The sequence below is a fragment of the Pholis gunnellus genome, assembly GCF_910591455.1.
Source record: "Pholis gunnellus genome assembly, chromosome: 13".
Classification (NCBI taxonomy): domain Eukaryota; kingdom Metazoa; phylum Chordata; class Actinopteri; order Perciformes; family Pholidae; genus Pholis; species Pholis gunnellus.
The window spans coordinates 9,392,086-9,408,882 of NC_136540.1; the positions used below are offsets into that span (position 1 = coordinate 9,392,086).

The 16,797-nt window shown below is 41.7% G+C and overlaps 1 protein-coding gene across 1 annotated transcript in view; it reads left to right on the plus strand.

The window, feature by feature from the left end:
- Positions 1-16,797, plus strand: part of fat3b (FAT atypical cadherin 3b) — a gene marked incomplete at both ends in the record, with an annotated part of 59,533 nt that overhangs the window by 29,504 nt on the left and 13,232 nt on the right. The window contains 20 exons of the mRNA XM_079172002.1: positions 336-556; positions 1,282-1,734; positions 2,164-2,298; positions 2,409-2,802; positions 3,744-3,940; positions 6,714-6,867; positions 6,977-7,210; positions 7,416-7,594; positions 9,423-9,636; positions 9,751-9,965; positions 10,055-10,192; positions 10,389-10,532; positions 10,615-10,812; positions 11,221-11,498; positions 11,617-12,179; positions 12,294-12,425; positions 12,572-12,729; positions 12,842-13,373; positions 14,461-14,614; positions 16,406-16,562. Coding sequence (XP_079028128.1) covers positions 336-556; positions 1,282-1,734; positions 2,164-2,298; positions 2,409-2,802; positions 3,744-3,940; positions 6,714-6,867; positions 6,977-7,210; positions 7,416-7,594; positions 9,423-9,636; positions 9,751-9,965; positions 10,055-10,192; positions 10,389-10,532; positions 10,615-10,812; positions 11,221-11,498; positions 11,617-12,179; positions 12,294-12,425; positions 12,572-12,729; positions 12,842-13,373; positions 14,461-14,614; positions 16,406-16,562 — 4,850 coding nt within the window. The remainder of the gene's footprint in view (positions 1-335; positions 557-1,281; positions 1,735-2,163; positions 2,299-2,408; positions 2,803-3,743; positions 3,941-6,713; positions 6,868-6,976; positions 7,211-7,415; positions 7,595-9,422; positions 9,637-9,750; positions 9,966-10,054; positions 10,193-10,388; positions 10,533-10,614; positions 10,813-11,220; positions 11,499-11,616; positions 12,180-12,293; positions 12,426-12,571; positions 12,730-12,841; positions 13,374-14,460; positions 14,615-16,405; positions 16,563-16,797) is intronic.

A 16,797-nucleotide genomic window follows, 5' to 3' on the forward strand; every position in this document is an offset into this window, starting at 1 on the left:
AGACTGTAAAACTGATAAAAGCAATCTTCACATCAGTCAATATAAGACAATACACAAATACACAAAAGTCCTGCCTCTACATCTGGCAGGCCAAAGCTAACATTAATGCATGAGTGGTCACTGTTCTTGCACGGTAGGTGTCGCCTGTAAGATGATAGCTTTTGTGTAATAAGATTCCACACTGAGAATTCATGAATATTTAAGCGTATTCACATTACAGATGCATTACATTTTATTGCCCAGAATTACAGTGAATGAAACTCATTTATTCCATATTATAACGTACATTTGATAAAAGCATACGCAGACATTTATGTTTATTACTATTTTTCCAGGCCGTGCATCGTTTTGCACAGTTCGAGTGGTTCTGGCTGATGAGAATGACAATGCCCCTCGGTTCAGAGCTGTTGAGTACCGTATGAGCATTAAAGCAAATGTTGCCAAAGGCTCTCTGGTCACACAGATCCAAGCCACTGACAATGATGCCGGGTCGAATGGGAGGATCACCTACTCCCTTTACAGCGAGGCACGCCTTTCACTGGTTGATGTGCTGGAGGTCAGTGCGTTTTGCTCTTTAACTTTATACTTTATGTTGCTGTATTTTATAAAAACATACTTGTGCTAGATAGCTGTTTGCTTACTTTTAATAGAGCTGCACACAGTTCACTCAAGGAAAAACCCAAAGTCTAACCAGATCCAAACCTCAATAATTGCATTTTATGAGAGTAAACCATATTAATCATACTTTATGCTATAACCCTGATTTTCAATTAAGGGATGTTCTCTTACACACGCTCCCCATTTCATTGGATTAACAGCCATCTGTTGATGTAATTATGCATTTTTACTCATCAAATGAAAATCATGTTGCATTAAGAGTGATGCCTCGGTCAGTGTTGGCTGTTCCCAAAGGGAAACATAATTACAAGCCATGAATAAATAAACAACTATGACCATTAAATTAAGCAAAAAACTGTAGTCTAAAAGGCTAATATAATATTAATAAATATAAAGAAGGTAGGAGTAGCATATAATATTAATAGATACCAAGTGGAAGCTCAAATAACATTGTTTAACATGCGCTGATTTGTGGAAATAAATGGACAAATATAAGAAAAGATAATCTTAACCAGTTCAAGCCATTAAGAGAAAAAAAGAGGAAAAAACATTAGGAACCTGTTGGCTCGTAACAGTTGACTTCAGGCTGAGAGACAAAGGAAGCTCAAGGATTATTGTCTCTAAAGGTGATTTAAATGACATTGCGATTTTGCTGGTGGACAGGTGGAGCCAGACAGCGGTTGGATGATGACTAAAAGCACCGTGGACCACCTCCAGGGGACTGTGCTGTCCTTCTTTGTCAAAGCCACAGACTGCGGTTCTCCTGCCAAACACTCGCTGGTGTCCGCCTTCATCCACGTCGTCCCACCAGATGCTTTTGTTCCCTCCTTCAGTCAGCCTCAGTACTCCTTCACCATCCCCGAGGACACAGCAGTAGGAACGGCTCTGGGGTCTGTGTACATGGCCCCTGGACAGACGGGGTTCTTCACTGTGGTCGGAGGAGAGACACTCGACAGCAACCAGGGAGGGACCTTCCTGGTGGAGAGGGAAACCGGTCTGATCCGTCTGATCAAGCCGCTAGACTATGAACTCATCAGCATCTTCCGCTTTAAGGTTGCGGCAACAACAAGACGAGACCTGATCGAGTCTGTCTCCACTGTAGACCTGGAGGTTAAGGTTGGTGATACAGTTAAACATTGAGTCCGTGAGCCTTTTTTTCCAATTTTTTTATTAAACTTGGAATTTGATCTGTATTTTAGCATATAAATGCAGTAAAATAGAAAGATTTATCACAAAGGGATTGTGTTAGTAGCCACACATGGCTCATACAAAAATATGATCAAGGATGTTTTAACACTGAGAAGAGCACTTGAAACAAATAGATGCATTTCTTTAAAGCTTTTGTTGTAGTTGATTCAAAATGTGAAGTACAATTTGTTATTGTTATTCAAATATTAAAAACAATGTAATGTAATGCAATTTAAATGCCATATTCATGAAAAGAATTTCAGAAAATGTGTGTATTGCAATACCCTCTTGCATTCTCTTTTTCAGCATAATTTAGACTTTGTTGGACTGATTCAGTGGAGATTTGCCATTTTGCAGGTCCTAGACGTGAACGACAACAAGCCAGTGTTTGAGACTAACACCTACGTAGCCACAGTGATGGAGGGGATGCCGGTAGGGACAAGAGTGATCCAAGTGCGTGCACTTGATCCAGACTGGGGCTCTAATGGACAGGTGTGTGACAGCTAGGTTCAGCCGAGTATTATCTTTTGGGGTTTTGCTCTGCAGTTTGGTTGTAGATGCTTTCTAAAAGCTACTTCATGCGTCTTTTCTTAAAATTGCAGGTAACATACAGCCTCGGATCTCTGCTCACCTCAAACGTGGACTTGACAAAAGACGCTCGGTCCTTCAGCGGGCCCATCACTTTGGGTTCTGTCTTTGCTATTGACAGTAAAACAGGCTGGATCACCACAGTGAGTCAGATGGACCACGAGGCCTGCTCCAGCTACAGCTTTGAAGTCGTCGCCTCTGATCTGGGGGAGTTACAGTCGCTGTCCTCCACCACGGTGGTGACCATCACTGTGTCAGACGTCAATGACAACCCGCCGCGGTTTGAGAGGGAGCTGTACCGGGGTGCAGTAAAGGAGAGCGATCCTCTCGGTGAGGTGGTAGCTGTACTAAAAACCAAAGATCGCGATGGCACAGATCAAAACCGCCTCGTCAACTTTTACATAACTGGTGAGGAAATTAATTAGAATACTGACATAACATAATTCAACGCATAATGCTGCAGTAATTGTCCCTCATGCAGTGTGATGAGGTGGCGTTGCATATACATTATTCTCTGGCCTAATGGGGTTGCTATTATTAAAGGTCAACAATTTTAATTAATTTAAACTCAAATGTCAAGCTCAACTAAACATTTAGTCTTTGTGTTTTCTTTTAATTTGAATATTTAAAGGTATGCATGATACAACAACAATTTCAAGCTAGGCAGAGAAACCCTGTATATTCATGTTGTTATTTCTCAATATAGGTGGAAGAAAAAATGCTTCATAACAAAGTATTGTTTACCTGATATATTGTTCAATAGAGCCAGCCAGCACTAGGATCTCATGCTTTAAATCATTCTTGCAAAGTATGCAAAGTTAGTATATTAGATGGATTTCCCAAAATAAGAAGTGGTCCTTCACAAACTCGCACATGACTTTACGTAGTCACTCCTTTTTTATGGAAGTAATCAAAAGAATTGCGAGGACTCTTCGCCTCTCATGTCACCTTGACACTGAGCTTGATGTTTATCATTCACATAACACTGTCTTGTAACTAACGATGATGTATTGTGGCCTTGTGTTCTGGCATTTCAAAACACTGATTGGCCTAATGGAAGTCTTCAAATAAAAGGTCAATTTTTTGGAAACTTTGAAAGGCCATTGCTGCAACGCCACCAGCCTGGTTTACGTTAAGATGACAGATGTTTGTTGATTATGCCAAAGGGTACCTGCATCATTTGTGTGTGTTTCTGTGTGTGTGTGTGTGTAGATGGGTGGGGAGCCGATGCTTATTCATCCTGTGACGGAATGAGACTCCCAGTTTGTTCAGTCGTTTACATTGCATCTTCAACTCTGTCTTTGCTATGCTGTGTCAGCGTTATAATCCGTCACCTGTTTAATCTCCAGGGGGAAACCCGCGGGGCGTGTTTGGCCTGGCTCTTGTGCAGGGAGAGTGGAAGGTTTACGTGAGTGGTCTGCTGGATCGTGAGCAGCAGGACTGGTATCTGCTCAACATCACAGCCAGCGACGGCCTATATGTCGCTCGCACTGCAGTGGAAGTTACCGTTATCGATGCCAACGACAACAGTCCCATCTGCAACCAGGTCAGGGATACAGACAAATTGAGATGGGTATACAAAAAAGTGCCAAAAAAAAAATATGGAGCAGACTGTGGAATATAGGATGATAAACTATTAATTTGCATGTTTATGATTCATGAATCAGAATCAGAACCGTGCATTGCCACGGTGTGTTGCACATACAAGGAATTTGACATGGCGGGTGGTGCATAACATTAAACAATCAACACAGTGCAAAAAGTAGAAACATCTTAAAATGTAAAGGAAAATATAGAATAAAGTGAATTATATATTAAAGTGTACAAACAAACAGACAACAGTACTATAAACAAGTGAGATGTAAGTGTAATGTAAAAGTGTTGAGTGTATTTAAATAAGAAACATAGAAGGAATGTACAGGGGAGTGTCCTGGGGATGACACAGTCAGTGTGGGTTCCGGGCTTTGTTAATGAGCCCGACTGAAGAAGGGAAAAAACGTGAGGTCTTGGTCCTGATGGACCGTAGCCTCCTGCCAGATTGAACGAGCTCGAACAGTTTATGTCCAGGGTGAGAGGGGTCGGCTACAATCTTTCTTGCTCGCTTCAGGGTCCTTGAAGTGAACAAGTCATGGAGGGACGGCAGATTGCAGCCAATCACCCTCTCGGCAGAGCGGATGATGCGCCGCAGCCTGCCCTTGTCCTTAGCAGCGGACCAGCGTCCCAGACCGTGATGGAGGAGCAGAGGATGGACTCAATGATGGCTGTGTAGAAGTGCACCATCATTGTCTTTGACAGGTTGAATTTCTTCAGCTGCCTCAGGAAGTACATCCTCTGCTGAGCCCTCTTGGTGATGGAGCAGATGTTCAGCTCCCACTTGAGGTCCTGGGTTATGGTGGAGCCCAGGAAGCAGAAGGACTCCACAGCGTCGTCGGGGGAGTCACACAGGGTGATGGGGGCTGGTGGGGTTGCGTTCTTCCGGAAATCCACAACCATCTCCACCGTCTCCACTCTCCACTTATAGACTAATTGCCTTAATCCGCTGTTTGTGTTCAGGCTAACCACATTCCAATTAAAAGTTTTGTCTAAAAATAGACAGAAAACATCCCCTTTGAAGAAATGATATGATAAAACAGTCAATGTGTAGTAAATGATAGTGAAAGGGAAAGTTATTGTGGTTACAGTCAATTTGCTTCTTTGGGGACAAATATATTTAAAGTAAATTCAATAATTTTTCAGATTTACCATGTCATGCAAAAGCTGAGGGCAACAAACAGTAACTGCACATTTTAAATACTGTTATGTTTCATTTGCATAATACGTATACGTATGTATGATTCTGTAAAACAGCCATAATCTGGAGATGTAGCAGAACAGGATTTGTTCAATAAACATATTGATTCTCTGTTCTACAGTATACCAAAGTACAAATTCAATGTAGAATAATTCAAACTATGTATCCTTCTACTATATTTAAGGGACTATACTGTAATTTGAGTGTAACTGGGTTTTACATAGCTTTTATGTAGCATATAAAATGATTATATTTATTGAGATACTCAAAAGCTGATGATCTTGAAATCAAATAGATGACACGAATGAATGAATCAGAGAAAAAAACTTGGCTCAGTGTGCTAATACTAAAAACTAAATACTAAAATGAGTGTTAATGCTGTGGCAAAAAGCTGATATATAACGGGAAAATTGCTGTGAAAAGGGAAGATAATTGGGGTGGGCAGTCTTCTGGGAAAATCCCTTTTCATTTAACACTTTTGCAATTCTTCAATTTCATATAATTAGTTGAAGACTTTTCTTTCTCCCTCTAAACTCTTACTAGTTCTCTTTTGAAATCCCCTGCCTCCCTGTTCTCCTCTTATATTCTCTTTGTTCATAGATAAGTTAGGCCTGTGTAACGACAAAGTAGTTACTCTGGCAAGTAGCAGCATCAAATGTATCAAAAGACATAAAGACTCACACACTATACCGTCTTATAACATTGTTTTGTTTTTTTTTAATTATGAAATGTTTGTAGTATCAGTAGAAGTACAAGTAGTAGTAGCGATAGTAGTACCTGTTGCTCAAGTAGTAACAATTGAAGCAATTGCATTTCTACTTGAAGCAGTGATGGTAACAGTCAGTTGTAAAAAGTGGAAGTAGCAGGAATGGCAGTAAAAGTACATGTACTACTGCCACATCTGCTACTAGCCATAGTGTTAGGCATGCCTGATGCAGTACAGGAAATACTACAGGTAATTATGTTGGTAATAGGAGTACTAGTATTGGTGGAAGCCATAGTAGTGCCAATAGTTCTAGTACTAGCCATATTAAGTATGCTAGTATTTTCAGCAATTGTAGCAGTGATTGTTTGATGACCATTATTTGATTAGTTTTAGAGATGCAACTCAAGCTTATTGATTATTTTCATCCTCAATTAATCCGCCAATTGTTTTTTGTTTGAATGATTATCAATCATAATAGTCACAGACTCATTTCGTCGATTGACTAATCAGTTAATTGACTTATCATTTCAGCTCTAAGCATGCGGCACAAAAGCAGCAGGGTAGGATATACAGTACTGCAGTAGTTTTCCCATCGTGCTGGTCTGTGATGTAGTGAGGTCACAAAGTTAATTTCTAGAGACAGAGTGAAGGCAGGGTCAGAAAGGGGCATGAAACAATTTTGTGCTCATTCTATCAGCAGGGATAATGAATACAGCGCCCAACAATTGAATGTGCTTTTTGATGTGTTCAACAGAACTTTTCTTTTGTTTTCAGACACTGTGGTTTTACTTTGTTCTTTTATATCTGTGTGTGTTGTCCCAGGCGGTGTATAGTGCCTCTTTTCCTGAGGACATTCCCACGAACAAGGGCATTCTGGCGGTGGGTGCAACGGATGCTGACTCAGGCTCCAGCGCTGAGATCCAATATTCACTGTTTGGCATCGGGGTCGAAGATTTCTACATGGATGCAAACACTGGTTCAATCATATTTTTCCTTTTAGTTTTTTTGTACAATCAAAACAACATATATTTACATATAAAACATCCTTTCTACAGCTTTATAACCCTCTCCATTTGTGTCATAAGGTGAGCTGCGTACGGCCACAGTCATGGACCGAGAAATGACGTCCACCTACAAACTCATTGCCCAGGCAACTGATGGAGGAGGGCTGTTCTGCCGCTGTGACATTTCCCTCAAAGTGTTGGATGTGAATGACAATGCCCCGTCGTTCTCCTCTACTCATTACCTGGCCAGTGTGTATGAGAATGCCGCCCCAAAGGCTTTGCTTACCCGGTTGCAAGCCAGTGACCCTGATGAAGGTGAGCGAATATGATGTTATACGCTGGATTTGTAATATGTTACACTGGATGCAGGTTCAAACCACGATGTCACCAAAACAGACAGATAGTCACATACATTTTGTATCTAAAATGCCTTGTAATACAAAAAAAGAACAGGAAGAAGAACATTTTGCCATGAATAATAAGTCGGGGTGTGCATGAATTTGTTTTCTATTCTCTCCAGGTCTTAATCGTACAGTAGTCTATTCTCTGGTGGATTCAGTCAACGGATTATTTTCCATTGACCCGGTATCTGGGATGGTAATTCTGGAGAAATCTCTGGACCGAGAGAGCCAAGACTCCTATCGTGTCTGTGTCCAGGCCACTGACCAAGTTGGCCAGCAGGGGGCGCTGTCCTCACAGGTTGGTGGTTTCGTGTGACACACGTTCAATCTCAGTTGTATTTGTTTGCCATGCAATCCAGTCTCCACTAAAAACTAACTATTATTATTAAGTATTATTCCAAAAGATATTCACAATCCCCCAAAAAACTGGATTCTCCCTGAAATAATTGCTAGCTGGCAAAAAGCAGTACTTGTGAACTTTATTGAAAAACTCCACAACATTTATATTTCGGGTGATATAATCATAGTTTTCTAAGTAATCAAATCAGATACAGAGTAATTACCATAGATTCTGAGTATTGCACTAATTATATACCAATTACAATCATTTAAAAAAATTATTTTGTGATTAAACTGTTTACCACAATAATACGATTATAATTTATACATTAAGAGGCGCATTAGTCAGCTTTGGAGTCATCCATCTTGGGATGTGCAATCTGTATTTCTGTCCATACACATGAATAAGAAAATTCAATGAATAAAAACATGTTGTTGACTGAGGAGATCAGATAAAGAACCTATTAGATTTAATCAAGATAAATTGTCATCAGATTATGCAGTGGTGGGATGGGAAAGACAGGGAAGGTGATCGTTGCAAACACAGAAGCAATGCAGCAAAACACTCACTAGGTTTCTCTTTTCTTGGGTCATTTTAAGACTGACAGAACAAGCCAATAGCTGAAAATATACACCAGGCAAAAAAGAGGTCAGATGTGGTTGTTTTGTACGAATATTGTTGCAGCAGGTATCATAACCGCTGCCAATACAAAGAGCTGTAATAGCAGCAATAGCAGTGGTAGTAATAGTAGTGATTTCAGGAGTTGTAGCAGTATTTGCATCAGGCACATTAATATAATAGCAGTAATACTGTGGCATCCCACTTGCAGTAAGTGGAACTGGAATCAAGTGTGTCTCTTTCATGACTCAGTACCATATGCTGCATGTGTATGCCAGGAGAGACTAGTGGGGTAAATATGATGAAGGTCTGATGACGAGACTAATGCAGATAGAATGCAGCTGGACCTGTTATCCATCTGTGCACCTTTCCATTGACCCATTCCTTATACCAGCCAGTTCACATGTCTAGCTTCGAATAGAGTCAACCATCTGAACAAATACTAAGATGTAACTATTTTTAAACTTACACCTATCGTAGTTATTTTTAACATAAATCAAAACAAACAAAAAAAACACAGAAAACCAGAAAAAAATACTAAATCTAAAGAACACAAACAGCCTCATATTAAGAAACCTGCCCCATATATTACAGGGTGAACAACATGTTTGAATAATTTAAAGTAATACAATATAGAAAAAAAAGGGTTAGGGTTGTTGCATTACATATATTTACACAAATTAAAGCAACATTGACAACATCCAATATAGTTATTAGAAATTAATGTTAACTACAATAAATGTCTCCAATCTTTCAAGATGTTTTTAGGTTTCTTATTTCTATTTGCTATATTTCTTTCCGAGATAAAATTCAAGGAATTCACTCCATAATAAGGTAATATAACTTTGTTTCCGTAACATCACAGCTTTGTTTTTCGCACCTCCCTCCAAAAGGCGAAGACAAAATAACCGTGCCCAAAAAGGTGAACCGTTGACTCAATTCAAGAGAGCAAAAGCAGCATTTATTTAACTCAGTAACGCTACAAACATGTATCTAGCAGCTAAGAAATTCTCTTTGGGGCTTTGGTGGACACAGACTTCAATTGAGTTGTGCCTCCGTCCCCTATCTTATTAGTTGCCTTTAGTATCTTTGCTCCCATTAATGTCCATGTCTGTAGTGCTGAAACTGAACTCAGCAACGCAGACAAATAATTTGGTGTCTTTCTCAGGTTCATTTGACCGTTTTGGTGCTGGATGTGAACGACAATGCCCCAGTCTTCCAGAGGAGGGACTATGCTGTTACTGTCCCCGAGGATGTAGCCGTGGGAACCGAGGTGCTGCGAGTGTTGGCGTCGAGCGTTGACATTGGACCGAATGCTGAGATCACCTACAATATCCGGTCGGGCAACGAGTTAAGAAAGTTCTCCATAAACAGAAACACGGGTGAGCGGAGGTCCTTGAATGTGCTTGATACATTCAGGCCCGAATGCAAAACTAAAACGCAGCAGAACAACGTCTTAAATCGAATATAAATGCCGTACTATGTGTATGTTTTAGGCTCTATTTCTGTGGCTGATGATTTGGACTTTGAGGTGTGTAAGGACTACTACCTCACCGTTGAGGCCTGGGACAGCGGGAACCCTCCTCTCAGCACAGCTACCATGGTAATCATTGAACTCATGGATGTCAACGACAACGCTCCAGCATTCAATCAGGGCATCTACAATGTTCTGGTCAGCGAGGATGCGTCTATAGGGAAGACCATTACACGGGTAACGTTGAATTGGCTCTCCACCTTTATATTGGTCTTTCTGAACTCTTTCGTTTTTTTCATCAACTTTTCTTTCACTTTGTTTTCTAGGTATTGGCAGAAGACTTGGACAGCCAGGTGAATGGGCGAATCACCTACTCCATCTTGAAAGGTGACCGAAGCAACCACTTCTGGATTGACCCTGTAACGGGACTGCTCAAAGTCAATAAGCGGCTCGACAGAGAACTCGTAAGGATGCATCCATAAGTACAATATCTCACAAACAATCAATAGTAATTTTATGGTTCATGAGCAGAGAAAATACCGAGCCCGCTCAAGGTCAACACCCAATGAAGTATGATATTATGCAAGCATAACAGTGCATGCCACATTGCCTGATACATACAGATGCTGTGGCACTCTCATCCCCTCCTGCTCCATCTAGGTATCCAGGTACTCTCTGTCGGTGCAGGCGTTCGACAGTGGCTCTCCTGCCATGTCCTCCACTGTCACCCTTAACATCGACATATCCGACGTTAACGACAACCCTCCTGTCTTCACGCCTCCCAACTCTACCGCCGTCATACAGGTAATAATCTCTGTGTGTTCGCTTATATTTATGTGTTTTTCGTGCAAGGGTAATCTCAACTCCTCTCTCCCCATGCTTCCAGCTAAACCAAGCGGCTGACACCACCCTGCTGAAGCTGTCAATCAGCGACAAAGACTCCCCTAGAAATGGCCCTCCCTTTGAGTTTCGCATCGTGTCAGGAAATGAGAGAAATTTCTTCTCCCTGGACCAGACTGGAAGTCTGAGATCCAACCGTGTGTTTGGCCCTGAATCCCAGAGAGAGTTCACTCTTGAAATCCAGGTTAGAAACAGGCATTTTTTGTTTAAAAACACTATGTATGCAGGAAAAGTGGACGGATAAATACACTGTGATAGCATGGTTAGACACAGTCAGCTTTAGGAGCTGCCCATTACTCTGTGGCTATTGGAGTCTCGGGTTTTAAAGTGGCCTTATATAAACAAATTTACACAAGTGAGACACCATTACCTCCACTAATATGGTGACACTGAAGCGGGTTCTGTGCTTTCATATTGTCAATGCATTCTTTCAGTTCCAGCTAAAAGGCTACCCATGTTTGTTTTTTTATTGTTTGGTTATACAGCTGCCAGAAGAGTGAGTCAGCTGTAATTTGTTTAGTTTTTTACCTCCGTTTTCTTGTTCAATCGGAGTTAATGGAAATCTTACTGTATCTTTGTTTTCGTCTCTAAGGCAAGTGACTCTGGTAAGCCAAGTCTTACCTCTTCCTCCTGGATATTTATGAGAGTCATTGGGAACAGTCAGTACAAACCAACCGTCTACCCCCTGGAAATCTTCATCATCATGGTATCGGGTACCTTCCAGGGCGGCCCGATTGGTCAGATCTATGCAACCGACCGCGACCCCAACGACGTGCTGTCATTTACCCAGAAGCCTCAGCCCAAGAGCATGTTTAAGATAAACAGACAGGATGGCAGCATTCTGGCTCTGCCGGGCCTGGAACCTGGCAGGTACACACAAACACACAACTCACTCTCTGGCACACACACACACACACACAGGCTAAAAACTGGTTGATATGCAAAACAAAACTTTTGTGAAAACAAGACTTTTCTTTTGCTCCATCAGATACCAAATGAATGCCACAGTGAGTGACGGACGTTTCGCTGTGATAGCGGACGTGTCAGTCCAGGTCGAACAGGTGACAGATGTGCTGCTGCGTAGCGCCCTGACCTTACGTTTCAACTCCCTGTCCCCGGAAGACCTGCTTGGTCGCTACCTGAGCCAGATCAAACTAATATTGCGGGGACTGGCCGGCTGGAATTGGTCACCAGGCCAACAGGATCCCCTCCACATACTCGGCGTACAGCCAGTGATGGGGACATCTGACATGGACTTGCTTCTAGCCATGGAGATGCCAGAGACGTCAGGCAGCGGAAGGATGGGTGGGATCTACTCCCAGCAAGAGTTGTCTGCAAAGCTGGAGGACGCTGCAGCGAGGGGCCAGATTCGAGGTGTCCTTGCTGGGGCAGTGGTGGTGAGCAGCGCTTGTTCTGGGGAGCTGGAGTGCGGGGACAGCGTGTGTGAACAGAGACTGGTGATGGATGGTGACTCGCCCGTCACTTACAGCACAGAGAGGGTCAGCTTGGTGTCACAAAGGTTCAGCCCTACAGAGACCTGCACCTGCCCTGGTGAGCGCTGCACTCATTGACACACCTGCAATCGTAATTTAGACCAGCTCACAATGATGGTGTCCTGTATGTCTATCACAGCTGCTTGTTATGTATGTGCCCGTTTCCAAACAGGAGAGACATGCCCCACTCCTGTGGAGCTTTGTGAAGGTCAGTCCTGTCCAGCAGACATGCAGTGCGTCCGTTCTGGTCCTACAGCGCCATCTGTCTGCCAGTGTCGGACTGAGAGACTAGACGAGTGTGCAGGTATGATTTGATCCTTCCTTGTGCTTGAAGTTTGGACCTGCGTATCTGTTCCGGGTGGCCACATTTCAAGAATTTCATTATGTAAATTGAAGCCTTTCACCTCTAACTTTATCCTGTATGCATATGGGTGTTTCGTGAATGTGCAGGCCAAACCTCTCTAAGTTTCTCTGGAAACAGTTACATCAAGTACAGAGTGACAGAGAGTGGCCAGAGTGGGGAGATGAGGCTCGGCCTGAGGATCAGGACACTTCAGAGAAGAGGAGTCATTATGTTCACACGTGTTAACCCTTGCACCATGCTCAAGGTAAACACATTAGCATCCTAATGATACACTTTACTCTGTTGTTTCCCAATGCCAGATGTGCTCAGCAATAGGGTGTGCTGTATTTCAGTGGTTGTTCCTTTTCCTTCCATAGATTGAAGGGGGTCGACTCTGGTTCCAGTTGGACTGTGACAACACCCTTGGCATTATGGGTATCTCTGGCAGACCAATAAACGACGGCCTCTGGCATGCTGTTGTCTTGGAGCTGACTAGGAACTACACCCTCCTGTCATTGGATGACAGCTATGTGGAGCGGCGGCGAGCAGCCCGAGCCCCTGTCCGCCTTTGGCCTCTGGCCCCAGATTCATCCTTTTTCTTCGGGGCCCAAGTGAGGCCACCGAACGGGCAGGACGAGAGGCCAAGCACAGGGCCATGGAGGGGCCAGGGAGGGCAAGAACCCGGGGAACAGGGAGCGAGGGCCCAGCCAAGAGCCCAGGATGGCTTCCAGGGATGCCTGGGCTCACTAATGCTGAACGATAACGAGCTGCCACTCCAGAATAAGAGGAGCCGTTACGCTGAGATAGCCGGGCTGAGCGAGGTCAAGTTGGGCTGCGTGCTTTATCCGGATCCATGCGTCAGTCAGCCCTGCCTCAACGGAGCCATCTGCAGCAGCCTGCCCTCTGGAGGTCTGTGTCAGTGTGAATGAGTGTGGGTTTGTCATCTTGTTGTATAAATAAATGACATAAATAACTGTTGCTTGTGAAAAAGATTACATTTGATGGCTTGTTTGTGCAGTATTGACCATCAGCTTGTATTGTTTAAATACAATATATTGAATATTGTACAAATTAATATTTAAATATGATTTTAAATTAATATTTTAAATTAATATTTAAATACAACAATACAATAGTATTGTTGTATTTAAATGACATAAACCACATGGTAGTAAAACCCCAGATTAGTTAGGTTAAAAATGGACTTATAGATAGCACCATGAAACTTCCACAGTTTACTTAAATCAAGACAATTATTTTAGTGTTCTGAAAATGTATATTTAATATTTGCAAATGAGGCATATTGTCAAATGTGGGCTAGTTTGCAAACATTTCCAGAACAGAAATCTGAACCTTGGATAAAGCCAGGTTCAAAAGGGACTTTTAGATAAATCTTTGTATCTCTCCATAAATCAGAAATTACTGTCAACAGCCATAAAAAAAATATTATTATTATATTATTTTAGGAATAAAATATTATATAAATCAGGCTATGAATGATACATAAACAAACCCCTCTAAAAAAAACTTTTGTATGATAAAGAAATTCATTTTGGAAAATGCCCTTTAAAATTATGTATTGTAAAATTCTATACATTTTGCACAATACTACATGTGAATAGGGTAAAATCACCATGAAACATCCCCAGTTGATTACTTACACATGTCTGAAATGTTATGTTTAAATATGCAAATGAGGCATTATCTAATGCTAACTTCTATTAATTTAGGAGAAAACTACAAGCGCAGATTTACAAAGTTTAGTAAAAGAAACACCTAAATGTGTATTTTGGGTATTTTATTTCCAGTAGTTTGAAAGAAGCTGTTGAAAGAAGAAGATATTAGGGAAGCAAAATAGCCCAAAATCTCAAAATTGACCAGTCCATGAGAATGTTTTTGCCTGGTGTGTCTCCCCTTAACAGAATGTGATATGATGTGTTATTATCTATGGTTATACACAGTATTATTTGACACATTTTGAATCTGTCTCCAACAGGCTTTGTGTGCAGTTGCAGTGCTGGCTTCACTGGGGGGCGCTGTGAAATTGAATTGACATCCTGCATGCCAAACCCATGCCAGAATGGTGCGGACTGTAGGCTTGTGGGCAGTGCATTCCTCTGTGGCTGTCCCAGAGGACTCGGGGGACTTATGTAAGATAACATAGTCTGCACCCCACACTCTTACACTTTTAAGACACAATTACAGACCATAAAAACAGTGTTGATGAATGTATGTACTCAATGACAGTAAGGTTAGTGTTGATATAGACACATTAACGTCTACATCTCTCCTCTCATATACACTCAAACATGAAAGAATATGTGTGTGACTCAGCACACACACTCACACACACTCATTAGCTCACATTAGCACCCAAACACCCACTGTGTTGTTTTTACTTGTTATTGTGTGAGATAAATTAGTGTTTCTAATTTAATTCAGTATGATTTGGGTTGGAAAGCCTGTAATCATTCTTTAGCTGGCTTTTTAATTACAGCTCAGTAATTGCCTTTGAAATAACCTCCCTACACAATGTTGTTCAATGGAGCCACCACCAGAGAGCAGTTTTCCCTCATAGAAAAATGGTTCTGCTCTTTTATGATTTTTCGAAAGATGTAAAGATCTTTTTGATCAAGTTGAATTAAATTAAATGTAGCTGAATAATAAGGAAAATGAAGATGTTTTCAGATTGTTCAAATCATCATCACTTAAGGGTAAGTGGACTGTACTTGTGTCGTGCTTTTCTAGTCTTCTGACCACTCAAAGTGCTTTAACACTACATGTCATCATTCAGCCATTCACACACTGATGGTAGGGGGCTACCATGCACAAGGTGCCACCTGCTCATCGGGACTGACTAACATTCATACAACAGTCACACACCGTAGGCTACAGGAGCAATTTGGAGTTAAGTGTCTTGCCCAAGGACACATCGACATGGACTAGCCGATCCTCTGATTGAAGGAGGACTCTGCTCTACTGAGCCACAGTTAATAATAAATACAGATTGAAACCATAAAGCAAATACTATATTCTGCCACAAGCAAACAACTGTTGAGTGTAATTGGCTACAGAAATGTTTTTCTTGCAGATTGATATATCCATTTAAATAACAGTAAAATATAGTATATTCAATTGGAAAATTCCTTGAAAATAGGTGAAAATGTCCCCTTAAAAGCTGACTCATGGAATCGGAAATACAAAGAAGCTTGCTGAATTCCTGAAGTTTATAAAGTAGGGTATTCAGTATTCATGAGCAGATATCACTGGCCAATAAATCCAGGCCTTGTTTAGTAAACTATCCTTCCTTCCAGGCAAAACTTTGGGTGGTTTTACAAAGAAGCTCCCAGCAAACACTCAGAAATACTTTTTCTTCTTACAGCCGTCCAACTCTTGTGAAGTCTTTTGAAAATTTCATCAACAAAAAGTAATTGAAAATAACAAAATAAAAAAAAAGTTCTATCTCCATCACAGCAGGACACAATGTTCAAAGTGTCAAGATTTGCTCCCGTGTGGCGAGGAAAATGTATTGTGTGACGTTCGGTTGTAATACATGTCTTTATCCAAGGGTATAAATGTGCGCGCGTGTGTGTGTGTGTGTGTGTGTGTGTGTGTGTGTGTGTGTGTGTGTGTGTGTGTGTGTGTGTGTGTGTGTGTGTGTGTGTGTGTGTGTGTGTGGGGGGGGGGGGGGTTGCATTCAAACATATTCATTCAAGTCACCATATAATTGAGTATAATAAGGAATCCGTGAAAGATAATCTCTTGATTTAGCAAAAGATAGGTCCTCTGAAAAGATGATCTCCAAAGCATCTTCTTTTCTTCCCCTCTCTCTTTTTAACTCCCAGTCATGTTTTCATCTTTGATTCTTCTCTTTCACTTTGATACGGCTCCTCTTCACCACTCCCATGCATAGTAATGCATTTGTCTCTCTGCTTCTGCAGATGTGATGAGGATGTCAATGAGTGCGACCAGGACGGGTGTGGAAATGAAGGAGAGTGTGTCAACACGTTTGGGTCGTTCTACTGTAACTGTTCAGAGGGGCACGAGGGTCAGCTTTGTGACGACCAGGCACCTGCAGATCCGGGGGATGATATGCAGGTATCAGTATGAGCAACATGTCGGAGTAAACCTTACAGAATATACTCTAGTGTCATCCAAAAGGTTCTGCACGTTTAGCTTGCTTCTTATTGGACTCGGCATACTAAGTGAAGCAGTTGAGAACTTTTACTGTTGCAGCGGATTCCCTGAGGGTTTGTTCACCAGCTCGGTATCTTGATGAATGAAAGTGTGGTAATGGGGAAATCGCGGTTTCCATTTGAAGTTGTCCCACTCT